We start from the raw sequence: 16,605 nt of genomic DNA on the forward strand, positions 1-16,605 counted from the left end.
GTTGTTCTTCCCTCTTTAAAGTTAGGCTTCCTCTCTTGTTTTCTCTCAAATGAATTCTCTCCTTGAGGTTTGAATTTGAACTCCTTAAAGTTGTTACCACTAGTTCTAGCTTCTCTCCCTTTATTTCTAAGGATTCGTCTAAATCTTTTGACAAAAAGGGCAACCTCATCATCGGGCATGGATGATTTTTCACTCAAGTTTTCACTCATCTCTTTGACACTTTGCAAAGCAATATCTTTTGACTTCTTGCTATCCCTTTCATCCATTTCAAGTTCCATCTCAAAGGTTTTAAGCTTTCCTACCAATTTACCAATTTTGAGTTCATCCAAATTTTGGACTTCTTGTATTGCATGCTTCTTAGATTGAAATCTCTTAGGTAGAGATCTAAGAACCTTTTGGACAATGGTAGACTCCTCATAAGGTTTACCTAGGGACATGGCTTCATTTGTGAGGGCTTCCAACCTTTCATAGAACTCGGAAAATGACTCGGACTCTTTCATCCTAATTTCTTCAAATTTGGCATGTACCATTTGAAGCTTAAGTGACCTAACTTGTTTGTCCCCCTCATGAACAACCCTAAGTTTGTTCCAAGCTTGCCTAGCCGTGACACAATGTTGTATGTGTGCAAATTGTGAGGAAGACAATGCAGTGACGATAGCATTTCTAGCCTTCTTGTTGGAGCTAGAGGCCGTGACTTCGGCAAAAGACCATTCGGACCTAGGCTTAGGAGTTTCAATCCCATCAACCATCCGTGTGGGAGGAATCCACTCAACATTGAGATACTCATATGCCAACTCATCATAGGCATCAAGAAAAATTTCAAATTTTTCTCTCCAAGCAGCGTAGTTGCTGCCATCAAAAAATGGAGGAGAGTTGCAAGATCCTGCAACACGATCTCTTTCCATCTAGACACACCTAGAAAGCAAACACCACCCTAGGATCTCTCTATTTGCTTTTAGAGTAGCGCTCTGATACCAATTGAAAGTTTAGTTTAGGTGATCTATTCACTTAATTAACTTGATTAATTTTACTTTCAGTGATCGGACCCCAATTTTTGGTTTATGTGATTACTCACGAACTAGTCAACCAAACACAACTCAGACAGTCCAGTAACAAAATGTGAAACTCCACATTGACTTCTAAAAATCAAAAATCACTTCAGTAAAACAACACAAATCAAACACACCAAGGATCAAGTGACATCCTATACACTCAGAGGATCCATCACAATAGGCATCCCAGTGTTATCCACAACTACAGTGGTGTGTGATTTTCTAAACAATTATATAAGGCATATATCAATTTTAATCAAATAGCTCCAGTACAGATTTGTGTTTAAAAGATGAGTGAGTCAGTAATCATAACAACACAAATATGGAAGACAGAAACACACAAGATGTTCACCCAGAAAAACCACAAAGGGTAAAAACTGGGGGTCTATCCAGCTGACCAGGAAATCCACTAAATCAGAAGTTCAATACAAAGGAGGGCACTCAGCACACAAGCTCAATCACTAAGTCCTAGACTAAGTGGCAGCTAGCTTACCCATTTTGTGCAACTTCCATACGCAAGGCAGATGGTCATTCATGAAGAAGGCAGCTCCACTCCAAGCTCATCAACCCATGGCACCAATCCGCACCAAGCTCAGTGGTTTCATCAATGCATGAACATGATATGCAAATGTAGGATTCACAAACAAAGATCAATCTTCTCAAGCTATCGGCATGAAAAGATCAATATTGAATCCTTCAACTTAAATCTAAAATGAATGTGTTTGAAGTATGTATGAAGACATTTAAGCACTCAAACCCATATAGAATTTCAGATTTAACAAAAACAATTTCAGAAAATTTCTATATGATTTTTCAAGATTTAAAAACCATTTTCTGAAAATTATGAAGATGAGCACTTCACATGGAAAAATACCCAGGCGTGAGAAACCAAGAATCACGCTCTAAAATTGCTCATCAACGCACACAGAGATCTGAACCAAAACAGCCCATATACCCGTACACACTCACGCAAGAGGCATGTTCGCCCATGCCACGTGGAAGCCCATCAATGGCTGTCCACAAAAGACGGATTATGGGCATATTCCCTTTGTCCTAGAGGGGTATCCTAGTATTTACTAAGGATAGAAATAAGCAGCTGTCAAAAGGAATTTTGCATTTAAAAATCAGAATGTAGAAGATGATGAATAGTGTGTGTGCGTGAATGGGAAAGAGGAAATCAGATCTGAATGCTACAGTGGAGAAAACAAGTCTTGTGCAATGCACATGCATGTCTAATACTAAATAGAATATGGGCTTTCAAAGAATTGGGCTTAAAAAGCAAAACCCGAAATGACCCACTGTAGCAACTGTAATTTAAGTAACAGTCAGTAACAGTCACTGTACGTGAAAAACAGTGTTCATTATGATCAGTGAATGACTAGTCAAATAGACAAAAATCTGTTAATTTCATGAAATGAATGAAGTGCAGTATACCTTGTGACTTGTTCATTCTTGACTTCTTCAAAGCAGCAGACCTTGTCCTAAATCTAGCCTAGAGCTTGTGAGTGAATAAATACAAATTAATACAGTTGTTTTGACAAGGAAAATAGCCAACATTAACAAATCCTAGAAACTAACAGGGGTATACACAGTCTTATGGTGTAGATTATCAAGAAACATTTGCACCAGTTGCCAAACTCAATACAGTGAGAGTACTTCTGTCATTAGCAGCTAATCAGAATTGGCCACTTCTCCAATTTGATGTTAAAAATGCTTTCTTGCATGGAGAACTTACTGAAGAAGTGTATATGGATCCTCCCCCTGGTATATCACTATACTCTGACACAGAAATGGTGTGCAAACTAAAAAAATCTTTGTATGGGTTGAAGCAGTCTCCTAGGGCTTGGTTTGACAGATTCACCAAGTCTATGAGGAATTTTGGCTACAAACAAAGTAACTCTGACCATACGTTGTTTTTGAAACATAGAAGAGGTAAAATTACTGCTTTGATTATCTATGTTGACGATATGGTAGTAACAGGGGATGATCATGAGAAAATCTCAAATTTACAACAGTACTTAGCTACTGAGTTTGAGATGAAGCAACTTGGAGACCTAAAATATTTTCTTGGAATTGAAGTAGCCCGGTCAAAACATGGTATCTTCTTATCCCAACGAAAATATGTCCTTGACTTGCTATCTGAAACAGGGATGCTTGGATGTAAACCGTGTGACACACCCATTGAGCAGAATCACAAGTTATTTGAGTATTTGAGTGCATCTCCTACTGACAAAGGGAGATACCAAAGGCTTGTGGGAAAATTGATCTATTTATCTCATACCAGACCTGATATTGCATATGCAGTAAGCGTTGTAAGTCAGTTCATGCATGATCCTCGGAAACCTCACATGGATGCCGTAGATCGCATACTGAGATATTTGAAAGCTGCTCCAAGCAAGGGTCTATTGTTTTCTAATCATGGCCAACTGAAGGTGGAAGGCTACACTGATGCTGATTGGGCAGGTTCGGCTGACGATAGAAGGTCTACCTCCTGGTACTTCACCTTTGTCGGTGGTAATCTTGTAACTTGGAGAAGTAAAAAGCAACCAGTAGTAGCAAGGTCAAGTGCTGAAGCTGAGTATAGAGGTATAACACTTGGAGTATGTGAGTTACTATGGCTACGAAACTTACTTAGGGACTTGGGTTTAAAACCAAGGACTGCTATGAATTTATATTGTGATAATAAGTCAGCCATAAATATTGCACATAATCCAATTCAGCATGATTGGACTAAACACGTGGAGATTGATAGACATTTTATTAAAGAGAAGCTTGAAGCTGTAATTGTTAACTTTCCATTTGTGAAATCCGAAAATCAATTAGCAGATGTACTTACTAAAGCAGTGGCCAGCATGGTATTTAATGACTCACTAGTCAAGTTGGGTATGTGCGATATCCATTCACCAACTTGAGGGGGAGTGTTGAAGTGAGTCAATTGTGCAGATATTTAGAGAAAGATTTATGGGCAGATATTTTAGAGATTTGTAAGAGAGATTTGTGGGATCGTGTAGCTTAATTTGTGTAGTTGACTTACCATACTTGTATATTTGTATTCCCATATAATTCCTCTAATTGAGAAGAACAAAAATATTAGAAAATCATAATTCAAAAAATTTTGCTTGGCCTTTATCTTTTACTTACACAGTAGCCAAATTGGATATCGACTCACACTCTAAAATAGACTATCACAAGTGTATGGAAATGCATCATATTTGACATGAAATTCATGAACTATAGCATCATTCTATACCTCAGAAGAACAATACTCTTGTGGATATACATAATTAATATACTTCCTTTGTTACTTACAAACAAAGACCAATTCCTAATTCACAAGCTTACACACATCTCTACAATATGTACAATTGTATAGGATCATACAAATCTCCTAGAAACTGTATCAAGGGAAACTAAATCATAACCAAAATTATACCAATTAAAGAAATTCAGCTAGCCATGATCACCTTTAGGCCCTTTGAATAATGATCATCACCTAACATTAACATTAGGTAATTAAGTAGTTGCTAAAATCACACTTCTAGTAATGCCTAAAATCATGAATAGAAGTTGTGACTGAGCTCCACAAAAAATTTAAAACTCTAATGCATAAACCATAACAACGGAACAGTCACACATAAAGAGAAATAAAAATCAAACCAAATACAAAACAAGAAAAAGCAAAAACATAGCCAAGCCTAAACTCCAAAATTAAACAATATACAAAACTTGAAACAGAAACACACAAATTACTCAAAGAGAACAAAATCCAAAGATCAAACCCTAAGAAAATTAATAAAAGAAATTCATAAGCAACATAAAAAAGAAAATTCAAAATCGCAGTATATGAACAAAAAATTTAGATCAAACTCAAGATCAAGATTACCAAACCAACACCAATTCCCCAATCTGACGATCTCCTCCACACCAACACCAACACCAAAACCCAATCACCAGCGCAATCAAAGTCATCTCGATTACCACCACCGTGTTCGTCACCGAGCCGCTGAACGAAACCTAACGCCAACTCATCTGCACCAAATCTCTCTCTCTCTCTCTCTCTCTCTCTCTCTCTCTCTCTTAGCTCTGTGAAGTGAATAGCTTGGTGCAGAGCTATGGAGCTCTCTCCGTCTCTCTCTGGGATTCGATAGCGAGGTTGGTGAACGAGATTGAGAAATGATACGACCCAATTTAAAAGAGTTGGCAATTTTATCAAAACCGTTTTAACAAACTTCAACTTTCATTAGACGCGGGCCAAAGGGTAAATCTGTCAATAATAAGGCCCAAAAGAACATGCTATTAGTTTGTGACCTATTCTGAAAATTAATTCTATTAATTAGTAGCCCAACCTAAAAATTATATGATTTAACCCAAATTTTCTACTTAATATATGGTACTCCATATCTTTTAAGATGGTCCAAATTTTTGTTATGAAGAAACACACAAACCCACCACAACAACGAAAAGCCCAAAAGTAACAAAGGGCATCGCAGAGCTAACCAAGCCCAAAGCAAAAGAAGAAACTAAGGAAGGAGAATTGTGTTAGGATACCTGCACCTAGGGGTGGGTTCGGTCCAGTTATCGAACCGAGAACCCCAAACCGGCAACCGCCAGACCCCCCTCGGATGACCCTTTTGGTTACCCAGACCGGAACCAAAATGCCGGTAAACCAACACTCGGTCGGATCGGCATTTCCAGTCGGCTCGGCTCGGTTCGGTATGGGCCTTGACCGGCTTGAGTTAAGAGAAAGAGAGAGAGAGAGAGAGAGAGAGAGAGAAGCCGTTGGAGGTCGAACTGGGTGGCTACGATACTCAGTCTTGGGGAGTCGTCGGCGTGAGGGAAAGGTACCAAAAGGACTGGCTCGACGAGAGGAATGAGTTTTGGGTGGTGGGAAGTCGGGAAGCCGTCTGAGCACAGAGATCGCCGGCAAAGGGCTCGGCTCTGCCCCAGCTCGGGTCGCCACGATCCTTGCCTTTCTGGAAAATCAAAACATATGGGCAAAGAGAGGAGGGAGATGCGAGCATTTCGGAGGTGGTCTCGCCTCCATCAGCCGCCGGACGACAGTGTATCACCGATCAAAGGCACAGCGAGAGAGAGAGAGAGAGAGAGAGAGAGAGAGAGAGAGAGAGAGAGAGAGAGAGAGAGAGAAAGAGAGAGAGAGAGAGAGAGAGAGAGAGCGTGAAGTCGGGGAAAAAGAAAGGGAAAATGAGAGAAATGAGAGAGAAAGGGGGAGTGTTGGCAGGAAAGAGAAGAGAAGATTAAAAAATAAAAATAAGAAGTTTTAAAAATCCATTAAAAATTTAGACATTAGGGTATTTTGGGGTTTGGGTGGGATTTAGGGTTTGGAGTTTTTACTTTGTATTACATATGTTTTATAATTTATATAAAACACATTTTATATAATACATTTCTATACCCTAAACATTTATATAGACTATAGTTATTAGTTATAGACTATTATCATATTATATCATACTAAAATTTCTATAGACTATAGTTATTAGTTATATACCAACTATAAATTATTGAATTATTATCAATTATAGTCTTAGGGTATATGGTATATCGGTATAGGATATAATAAGCCTTATAATGTATAGGATTTAAAATTTTTAAAATACACAATAGGGTTTAGGGTTTAGGCTATGAAATATAGGAATAGGATCTAGAGTTTAGTATTTAGTTTATAGTTATATGGTATAATATTAGTTTAGGGTATTTTTAATTATTTTTTATATAGAAATGTATTATTTAAATTAAAAAACATATAAATTATTAATTATGGGGTTTAGGGTTTAGGATTTATAAATTTATATATTTTTTATATAAGTTATAGAAATATATATAAATGTATTATAGAAAGGTTTTTTAGGGTATAGAAATGTATAAAATTGTAATATTTAAATTAAATGTTATATATATTCGGTTCGGTTCAGTAAACCAGCGGTTTTAGGATCTGAGAACCGGAACCAGAACCGAACATACCGATTCGGTTGGCAAACCGAGATCTCGGTACGGTTCCTCTTTGGTACGGTTATTCTCCGCATCGATTGAAGATATTTCGGATACGATCTCAGTTTTTTGGTCGAACCAACCCAGCCCTACCTACACCTACCTACTTGGGAAAGTTATTGCATTTGGCTTTCTGTAATTTTGTGGACAGTGTGGGGAACAGAGTATTCCGGACACCTGATTTCATCTCAAACAAAACCCTCATGAGACTCATTTATTCATGATTCATTAATTCATATATGGGTGCACTTTGTGACTCATTTATTTACAATATGTAAAATACCAATGCATATTTACTCATTTTTTTTCTTTTCAAGAAAATAAGGTTGAAAGCCACCATTACAACCCCTCAACAAAAATGTCAAATTTAAAACCATGACTACAACCCCTCATTTTTAAATTTGACAATTTAAAAATGTCAAATTTAAAACTACGACTACAAAAATGTTAAATTAAAACCGTTGCATGTTTACTCATTTTTTTCTTTTCAAGAAAAAAACTATAAAACCAGGACTACAACCCCTCAACAAAAATGTCAAATTTAAAAGCCATAAGAACTGAGTGAGGCCATACCCAAGAAGAATGATTAGAATAACCGGCCAAATCTGATTATGAATTTGTAAAATGACATAATTTTTGTTGATTAGTATGAGATCACCAAAAAATGATTAGTAGAGGATGTAAAATTCTAAATCCATTATTTAATATATGGTACTCCATATCTTTTAAGATGGTCCAAATTTTTGTTATGAAGAAACACACAAATCCACCACAACAACGAAAAGCCCAAAAGTAAAAGAAGAAGCTAAGGAAGGAGAATTGTGTTGGGATACCTACACCTACCTACTTGGGAAAGTTATTGCATTTGGCTTTCTGTTAATTTTGTGGACAGTGTGGGAAACAGAGTATTTGGGACACCCGATTTCATCTCAAACAAAACCCTCTTGAGCTTTCTCACCGTGGGGGCTCCGAGATGCTGAAGACGATGTGGGGAAGTGCTTCTTCTTCTTCCAACAGACTCAGAGGTATTCCTTTGCCCTGTCTTCACTACTCTAGTCTTGTTTTCTTCAATAATTACTTTGCCTTGTTTCATTCTCAATCCTCAAACCCAACAAAATCTAGAAATACCCAGCTACGGCAGCTTGTGAGAGACCCACCCAAACCCACTAATCTCGACGACGCTATGAATTTGTTCAATACCATGCTTCAAATGCGTCCTCTGCCTTCGATTGTCCGTTTCACTCAAATCTTGGGTCAACTTGCCAAATTGAAAAACTATTCGGCAGTCATCTCTTTGAATAACCAAATGTGTTTGTTGGGAATTGGACCTGATGTTTTTACTCTAGCTATTGTCATCAATTGTTTTTGTCATTTGAAACAAATGGGATATAGCTTATCTGTCTTCGGAAAATTCTTCAAATTTGGCTTTGAACCAGATCTCACAACCTTCACCACTCTAATCAATGGCTTTCTTTTTGAGGGTAGAGTTGCTGAGGCAGCAGGACTGTACAGAAAAATGGTGGAGGGAGGTTGTAAGCCCAGTGTGTATACATTTGGTACTTTAATAAATGCTTTTTGTAGAATGGGTAACAATGGTGCAGCTATTCAGTTGCTTAGGAAGATGGAAGAAGAAGGCTATAAGCCTGATGTAGTTGTCTATAACACGATCATTGATAGTCTTTGTAAGGATAAACTAGTTGCTGATTCATTGAACCTATTTACAGAAATGATTGGTAGGGGTATTGTTCCAGACGTCATTACGTATAACTCTTTGATTGATGGAGTTTGCAGATTAGAAGAGTGGGAAGAAGCTACGAGATTGTTGAAGGAAATGGTGAGTAAAAAAATCTTTCCAAATGTACGCACCTTCACTGTCTTAGTAGATACACTTTGTAAGAAGGGGATGGTTGTGGAAGCAAAAAGCGTGGTTGAAATGATGATTGAAAGAGATATTGAACCTAATACATTTACGTACAATTCGCTTATGGATGGTTACTGCTTGCGAGGAGAAATGAAAGAAGCGAAAAGAGTTTTTGATTTAATGCATAGCAAGGGCTTCATTGTTAATGTTGTTAGTTATAACATATTGATAAATGGATATTGCAAACATAAAAAGATCGAAGAGGCCAAGATGCTTTTTGTGGAAATGTCTCACAGGGAACTGGTTCCAGATACCGTTACTTATAACACTCTTATGGATGGTTTTTGCAAAGTGGGGAGAATACAAGATGCTAAAAATTTGCTCTCTAAGATGCAAGCTTCTGGCCAACTTCTAGATGTTCAAACTTATGCTATTTTACTGGATGGGCTATGTAAAAACCAACAACTTTCTATGGCAATAGAATTGTTTAGAGAGATGGAAGGAAAGAAGTTGGATCTAGATATTGTCATATACAATATTCTTATCGAAGGGTTGTGTATTGCTGGAAAACTTGAATCTGCAAGGAATCTCTTCTGCAGTTTATCATCAAAGGGATTTGAAGCTGATGTGTGGACATATAATATAATGATTAGTGGATTTTGTAATGGGGGCCTAATAAATGAAGCAGAAAAGTTGCTTGCACAAATGGAAGAGAAAGGCTGTTCTCCAAATGCTTACACGTATAATACAATTATCCGAGGGGTTTTAAATAATAGTGAGGCATCAAGGGTGACGGGACTTATTCAAGAAATGGTGGGGAGGGGTTTCGCTGCAGATGCATCAACATTTGAATTGATAGTTGATTTATTGTCTAAGGATAATGTGGATCCTGCTTTGTTGGCATTGATGAAATAAGTCAATTTGAATCTTTGAAAATTCAAAGTTTATTCAGATCTTTCTCAAAATTCAAAGTTTATTCAAATTTTGATAAGGATGGCTTATGGGATGGGAGAATTGGGCTAAGAGGTCATGGTTTCTGATTAAAAATACTTGCTATATTTCCTATTAGCTAAGTATTTAGTATTCTGATCTAACTCCATGGCAATGGTAATTATCTATCATTATATTTATATTATTAAGTAAACTCAGATGATGAATCAATATTATCACATACGTAGTCTCAAGTATACAATTCATTATTTTAAATAATTATAATAACAAATTTGAAAATTAAAGATGATACCGTAATAATTACATATTATCTACCTCAACCAATCATTCCCTATTAATACACCATACTTTCTTTTCAATCCATGGCGTTTGCACACACACAATGGGTGGAGTACATTTTGAAGCTATTACATTATTTGGATTTTAAAGCAATATAGCAGCTATTTAAATGATTACCATTCCCATAAAAAATTTGAAGCTAACAAGCTAATTAACTTTTATCGTAGCTATATGAAACCCCAAATTCCAAAAAAAAAAAAAAAATTCATGGAGAACACATGCATAATTTTAAGCATGCAATTAATTTATTCAACGTTTTAATCAGTTAAAAGAATCATCTGCATAGCTGCTTCTTCAAATTCTTCGTAGAGAGGAGTTTTGTCAACAAAGTTTTCAACCTCCTAGACCCTGGTCCAGGGCTCACAACACCATTGTTCTCACCCTGCAACCCTGAGCACAACCTCTGCTTCTTCTTCTCATCGTAGTTCCCAGAACACCACCCCCCATAAGCAAATTCTGATACTCCACGGCGTCGTTTAAGAAGTTGGCGATCAATTTTGTTGAGAACGGGGTCGTTTTGCTTGAACTTTCTAGCAAATGGACGGTTGCTGAGGACCATTCTTCTGAAATCTCTGAGTCCCAGAGACCTGGGGTGCTGCTTGGGAGGTGTGTCCCAAGTAATGTAGTGGAGGTCATGGTTGATGGTGGTGTTCTTGTAGTCTTGGGAGTTGCATATGACTGTCTGGAAGTAGGCCTCAGGAGTTGAGACGAAGTTGGTGTAGTACAGGAGGAGAGTCCTTGGCAAATTGTCCCACCCCACTATGCAATACTCAGCAAAAGATCTTGATAAAATTGTCCAAGCTGAACCTGCAGGAGTCAAAGCAAAAGATAGCTACAGATTAAGTAATATGTAGCTCTACTAATTTTGAATATTGATCGTAGACTCATAAATCTCATAAATTGTACTAAACCTTACACAAGAATTGGAGATAAGTATTGAGCAAGTTTTTGTTTTTGGGTTAACTACACATACTACTCCCTAAATAATTATATCATGTTTAACACTTTGCTTTTTAGGCTAAAATCTCATGTTAATCATCAATTGAAGCCGAAAATAAGAAGAAAACAAAAGCCTCAAACAGAAGGCCACGTGGCACTACATGTGCATAAATAACGGATAAATTGATATTTTAATGGTTTTGGAGTAAAGTGTTTAACGACATTGAGTTTGGGGAAAAGTGTCAAAAATTTTAGGCTGGGGGTAATGTCAAATAGAACATAGTTGGGGGTAGTATTTATAATTAGTCTTTTTTTCATTTATTCTTGAAGGGTCTTCCAAAAGTTACTGTTTTTGGAAAGTGTGTGTAACTTGAGCTAATTTTGCAGGGCTTCCAAATTTGTAAGATATGTCAATTGAAAACTACTTAAAGACTCTGCATAGAAGGAGTAGAACACGTGCATTCCAAGTGACACAAGTTAATAAAAGATAGGCATTGTCATGGGGGTAGCATGTGAAACTTTTCTAGACCATGCAGCTTAAATTACATAGTTAATTTCATGTGCAGGTGTCTCTGTCTCTGTGTCTTAGCTTTAATTTGCTCTCTCTTCAATGCTTATTTATAGATCTACAGCATTATCACTTGCAGTATAAAGTGTTTTCAACCATAAACAATACCCATCCTCGTACAAATATATTTGTTGAGTTATGTCATTGTTAATTTGTATTATACGAGAGAAACTTCCGTATAATAGAGATATGACTGATTTGGTATCTCAACTCAATAATATGATGACACATAAATTCTTATACTTCATTATATATAACTTTCTCCAATTTCAAGATAAAACCTATCTATAAGATGTCAAGTCAGTCTCTATCCCTGTTATAGATAAGTTTTTTCCTGTACTATACATTTTAGTCAATGATCAAAATTCACACCCAGACAACATTGAACGACTTTCAAGTACCAGAACATTTTTGTATATTTATTTATACAAATTATGTATGAAATTATCAATATTATTTTTATTGCAGCATAATGGTAGTCCTGCTATTAAATTATAATTTCTTACACAATTAATATTAGAAGACTTGTTGTCGGCCATGAATTATTTATCCACAAACAACAATCTCTAAATAACAATTGAAATAAAAAACAAATAAAGAAACACAGCAAAAAAACAGGATGTGAATAAAAAATTAGATTCTTTTCTCTAGTGGTGATCAATGTTTTGCTTAATTTTTCAACTCCACTAGTTTGGTGGTATCCAATTCTAATGGGAGATGATTTTTATGTTTCAACAACTAGAATGCAAGCTTATAACTTCGGTACTTCCTTCTTAAATAAAAGAAAAATAAGAGAGGAACGTGGAGGATGTGATGTGTTATGCATGACAATAACATCACATGACATGCTAATGAAATATTAAAAATTTACTAAAAATATAATATGTTACAATTATTAATATTAAGACCTTTAAAATTCGGATGAATTCGTAACATCATGTAGGTATCTCTCTTGATATTACCATCACAACCAAAAATTTCCAAGAATGTGCGTTGGGTTTTTTTTTTTTTTTTTTTTTAATTTTATCTTGCCGATAGGAATAGGATATGTGTTGGTTAGTTAATTTTGTCCAGCCCACAACAGTTAGGTGGTGAGAAACAATTACAAAGCATATCTTTCAGAAACGTGATCGATGCATATTATATGATGACAAATATGAAACCACCCACAAAATAAACCTACCAACAGAAGTGGAAATAAAGAAATGGGTGAACTGAAAGTGACATCTGAAGGTGCTACAAATAACCACCACACATATCACATAATCTATTAATTAATCTTGTCATGGGTTGGTGTTAGCTTTTCAACTGGATTGTTCTCCACCTTGTTTTTATTAGTTTTCAAGTACATCTACATCAATCTATATGTTTACCAAAAAAAATGGGAGTTATTTATTAATAAGCCACAAAACATATTTCTAAGTTGTAATTAAAAAAAAATCAAGTATGCTGCGTTCAATACTATTTAAACTCAAGCATACCCAAGTTAGGTATTCAAGCATATCCAAGTTTTAGTTAAATTAATTTTTAAATTCTTTTGAGAGTTTAAGGTTTATGGTATAGTTTTTAAAATTTAGGGCTAAAGTCCTAAAACCTAAACTTTAATTTATTTGCTTCCTTAAAGCAAAACTACATCATTAAAATAAGGCTTATTATTTGGTTTACCCCCTGAAAGTAATTCGAATTCTCACATTACCCCCTGATGTTTTTTTCGTCTCACTTTACTCCCTGAAACTAATTTTTGTGTATCACTTTACCCCTTGTCTTATTTTTACAAATTTTGAAAATTAATTAAAAATAACTTCGGACTCAGAAAAATATATGAAAAATTTCTACGGACTCATCTTGACTAGTAAAAATTTACTATGGGGTCAAATTCTCAATTTTCCCTCCGACTATATTAAACTTTTAACACTTAACACTTTGACCCCACAAATTTTCTAGAAACATTTGAAGAGAAAATTTGTAATTTGAGCCCATACTAAATTTGTACTAGTCAAGATGAGTCCATAGGAATTTTTTGTGTATTTTTCTGAGTTTAAAATATTTTTAATTAATTTCCAAAATTTGTAAAAATAAGAAAATAGTAAACATAGGGTAAAGTGATACACGAAAATTAGTTTTAGGGAGTAAAGTGAAACAAAAAAAACATCAAGGGGTAATGTGAGAATTCGAATTACTTTCAGGGGGTAAAACAAATAATAAGCCTTAAAATAAAGTATAATTCTACGAAATTATAAAGTGTAATTCTATAAGAGTTACATACTAAATCATAATAAAATAAAGTGTAACTGTTTACATATTGCATTATAACACGATAGAGAGTAACTTTGTGAGTTTTACATATGTCGTCAGGAAAAAAGTTTAGTTTTAAATCACTCTTTGTGACTTAAAATTAAATAGATATTTTACATGAGTTTTTAAGTGAAACTTACAATTGTTTGTGGCTTTTTGTTAATTTACGTAAAATATGGATTGATGTAGAACAAGTTGACTTCCCAGCTAAACTGTTATCTTCCACAAATTAATTCCACTTTATTGAACTCTAATTTTTCAAAAATGTGAAAGGCAAAAAGAACCTATATCTAGTTAAATACGTACTGAAGAAAATATATAGATCAACTCAAAGATCAAAGAGAATGTTGAATGCTTGCAGCTTTTTTTACAATGACGGAAGCGTGCATTTCTGATTAAGAATCTTTATATTTTTTGTTCTTGAAAGTAATTTATTAAAAAAATAAAGATAAATGAAGAAAAATGTTGGTCTATCCGTCTATGAAACAAAATTTTGGAGTAGAGAAGCGAATAAATTAAATACTTTTTCAAATAAGATCCCGGAATAATTAAAATACTTCAAAAACTGCAGGGGCCCAGTTCGAATAAAGAGAAAGGAGAAAAGGAAGAAAGAAACACAAAACTAAATCATCACCACAAGACTTGTATCCTAGTCTTGGTCAAAAAAAAAAAAAAAGACTTGTATCCTAGTCTTGTACTATGTACCTTTGGATGCGTGTTGTCTCTTCAGAAGTTCACATGCTAGCTAAGCATTAACCACAAAACTAGATTTGAAAATAAAATAAAGAAAACAATAAAACAACAAAAAAAAATTTGAGAATACATGTGTTGCTAATGTTTTCGAAATTAATTTCATATTAAATATGATTTAGAGGGGTTAATTAATTAAACAAACCTGTGTATAGCTTGAAAGCAGTTGGGAGAGCCCTTTGTTTGATAACCCACCACAGTTCTGATTTATTGAGGCTGTACAGTCCTGGGTCTATTATCATTGGCTTCCCTCTCTTATTCCTGCAAAATTGCTTTTTGCTTAATTTTAACATTATCACCACAATATATATGGAACTAAGCATTGCAATGTTTAACATAATTTTAGAAAAAAATATAATAATAATAATAATAACTTACAGCTTCCAACCCAAGTGACTAGTGTGCTGTATGAAACTGAGATCTCTTGGCAAGTCAGAAAAGGCATGAATCAGATCTGCAAAATTTTCATAGAAAAAATTAATGACATTAATTGTAGCAGAAAATCAAATGAATATTATATACACATAACTTATAATCTAGGGACTAAATGAATTAAAAAAATAAATAAAATTCATAAGAGTACTACTCACCATACCATCTTGAGTGATTAGAGGATAGTCAGAAGCACTGAGATTGATAAACCAATCCCATTTGCAAGTCCTCAAGAGGATGGCCAATGCATGAAGAGTGGTGGCAAGCATTGTTGGACCTCTATATGTGACAAGGTTTGGTTTTCCCACCATCCAAACATTACCCACTTCCCCAAAAACTGGATCTCCAGCCACAAACTCAGCTATGTCCCTGTGCTCAGCCTCTGGTGCACCAGAATCCATGTGAATCAGATAGTAATTCCCAGGATGGTACAGAGCATATAGCATGCGTTTTAGCTTCACAGCATCACCTTTAGATGCTGAGATGAGATAGGAGAAGGTCACTGGGTATAGAGGCTTGGTAGTGCTGTTGGAATATTTGGTTATGTTAAAGTAATTTATGAAAGGCCTGAAATTGGTGATGGGTATTGTTAATCTGGTTGGAATGTACACAAGGTAGAAAAGAACTGAAGTTAGCATGAAAGAAATTGCGCAAACTTTGATACCCATGATTTCTTGGGAGAGATTAGAGATTGGGAAGTGTGTGGTGGGGGGATTAGATGTTTGGGAGTTTGGGTTCTTTGCTTTGAAGAGAAGAGAAGACCTCTCTATATGCCAGTCAGTGAGTCAGTCTCTAATCTCTATCTATTTGTTGGGTGGGAGACCTTTAAGTAATCTGGTGATGTGTTGCCTTCGCTTTAGCAATCTGATGGGCTTGATAAAATATTCCTAAACAAAAAGAAAAACAGAGGACCTTTTTTTTTTTTGGGCCAAAAAACAGAGGGACTTTAAGAGTTAGGTTTAGGCTCGGGGTCAGTTCAAGTTATGACTTAAGCTAGATTAAGGTTCGATTTCATCCAACATAACAAAAAATAAATAGCTTTTTTACAAATCAGTCACCTGCTCTATATTTCCATTTGTAAATCACCACTTAAGTAAAATATCCATCCAATTTCGTCAATATATCCCTTAAAATTAAGGGTATATTGGTCTTTTCAAATTAATTTTTTTATTATTAAATATATAAATAATTAATAATTAAATAAAAAATAGAAAAAATAGAAAAAATAAACCCAACAACTCCCCACCCACCACCGCCACCCCCTACCCCCAGTCATCCCCACCCTCCGACCCCACCACCACCACCACTGACCAACCACCCTCCCCACCCTCTGCACCAGCTGGCTAGCCACCACCCACCCTTTGCACACTCCATTCCCTGCCCCTCTCCCCCACAAACCAGCCCTTCCC

The 16,605-nt window shown here is 35.6% G+C and overlaps 2 protein-coding genes across 2 annotated transcripts; one reads left to right on the forward strand and one right to left on the reverse strand.

The window, feature by feature from the left end:
• The first annotated feature begins 7,962 nt into the window (after positions 1 to 7,962).
• On the forward strand, positions 7,963 to 9,837 carry LOC147282855 (uncharacterized). The gene has a single exon (XM_086248585.1). It carries the CDS (start codon positions 8,035 to 8,037, stop codon positions 9,835 to 9,837), a length of 1,803 nt encoding a protein of 600 aa, XP_086104711.1. The 5' UTR covers positions 7,963 to 8,034.
• A 298-nt stretch (positions 9,838 to 10,135) lies between these two features.
• On the reverse strand, positions 10,136 to 15,981 carry UNE7 (Core-2/I-branching beta-1,6-N-acetylglucosaminyltransferase family protein). The gene is made up of 4 exons (XM_086247929.1): positions 15,360 to 15,981; positions 15,143 to 15,218; positions 14,910 to 15,025; positions 10,136 to 11,019 (listed from the first exon to the last, which is right to left on the reverse strand). Exons 1-4 carry the CDS (start codon positions 15,862 to 15,864, stop codon positions 10,487 to 10,489), a joined length of 1,230 nt encoding a protein of 409 aa, XP_086104055.1. The 5' UTR covers positions 15,865 to 15,981; the 3' UTR covers positions 10,136 to 10,486.
• Positions 15,982 to 16,605: the final 624 nt, after the last annotated feature.

This window comes from Dryas octopetala, chromosome 6 (genome assembly GCF_963921425.1).
Source record: "Dryas octopetala chromosome 6, drDryOcto1.1, whole genome shotgun sequence".
Taxonomy (NCBI): domain Eukaryota; kingdom Viridiplantae; phylum Streptophyta; class Magnoliopsida; order Rosales; family Rosaceae; genus Dryas; species Dryas octopetala.

What these genes read in the sequence shown, in the direction of transcription:
- LOC147282855 (XM_086248585.1), top strand. Translation starts at nt 8,035, where the DNA reads ATGCTGAAGACGATGTGGGGAAGTGCTTCTTCTTCTTCCAACAGACTC.
- UNE7 (XM_086247929.1), bottom strand. Translation starts at nt 15,864, where the DNA reads ATGGGTATCAAAGTTTGCGCAATTTCTTTCATGCTAACTTCAGTTCTT. An exon ending in TCCTCTAATCACTCAAGATG is followed by an intron (nt 15,219 to 15,359) that starts GTATGGTGAGTA and finishes AAAATTTTGCAG; the next exon opens with ATCTGATTCATGCCTTTTCT. An exon ending in AGTCACTTGGGTTGGAAGCT is followed by an intron (nt 15,026 to 15,142) that starts GTAAGTTATTAT and finishes GCAATTTTGCAG; the next exon opens with GAATAAGAGAGGGAAGCCAA.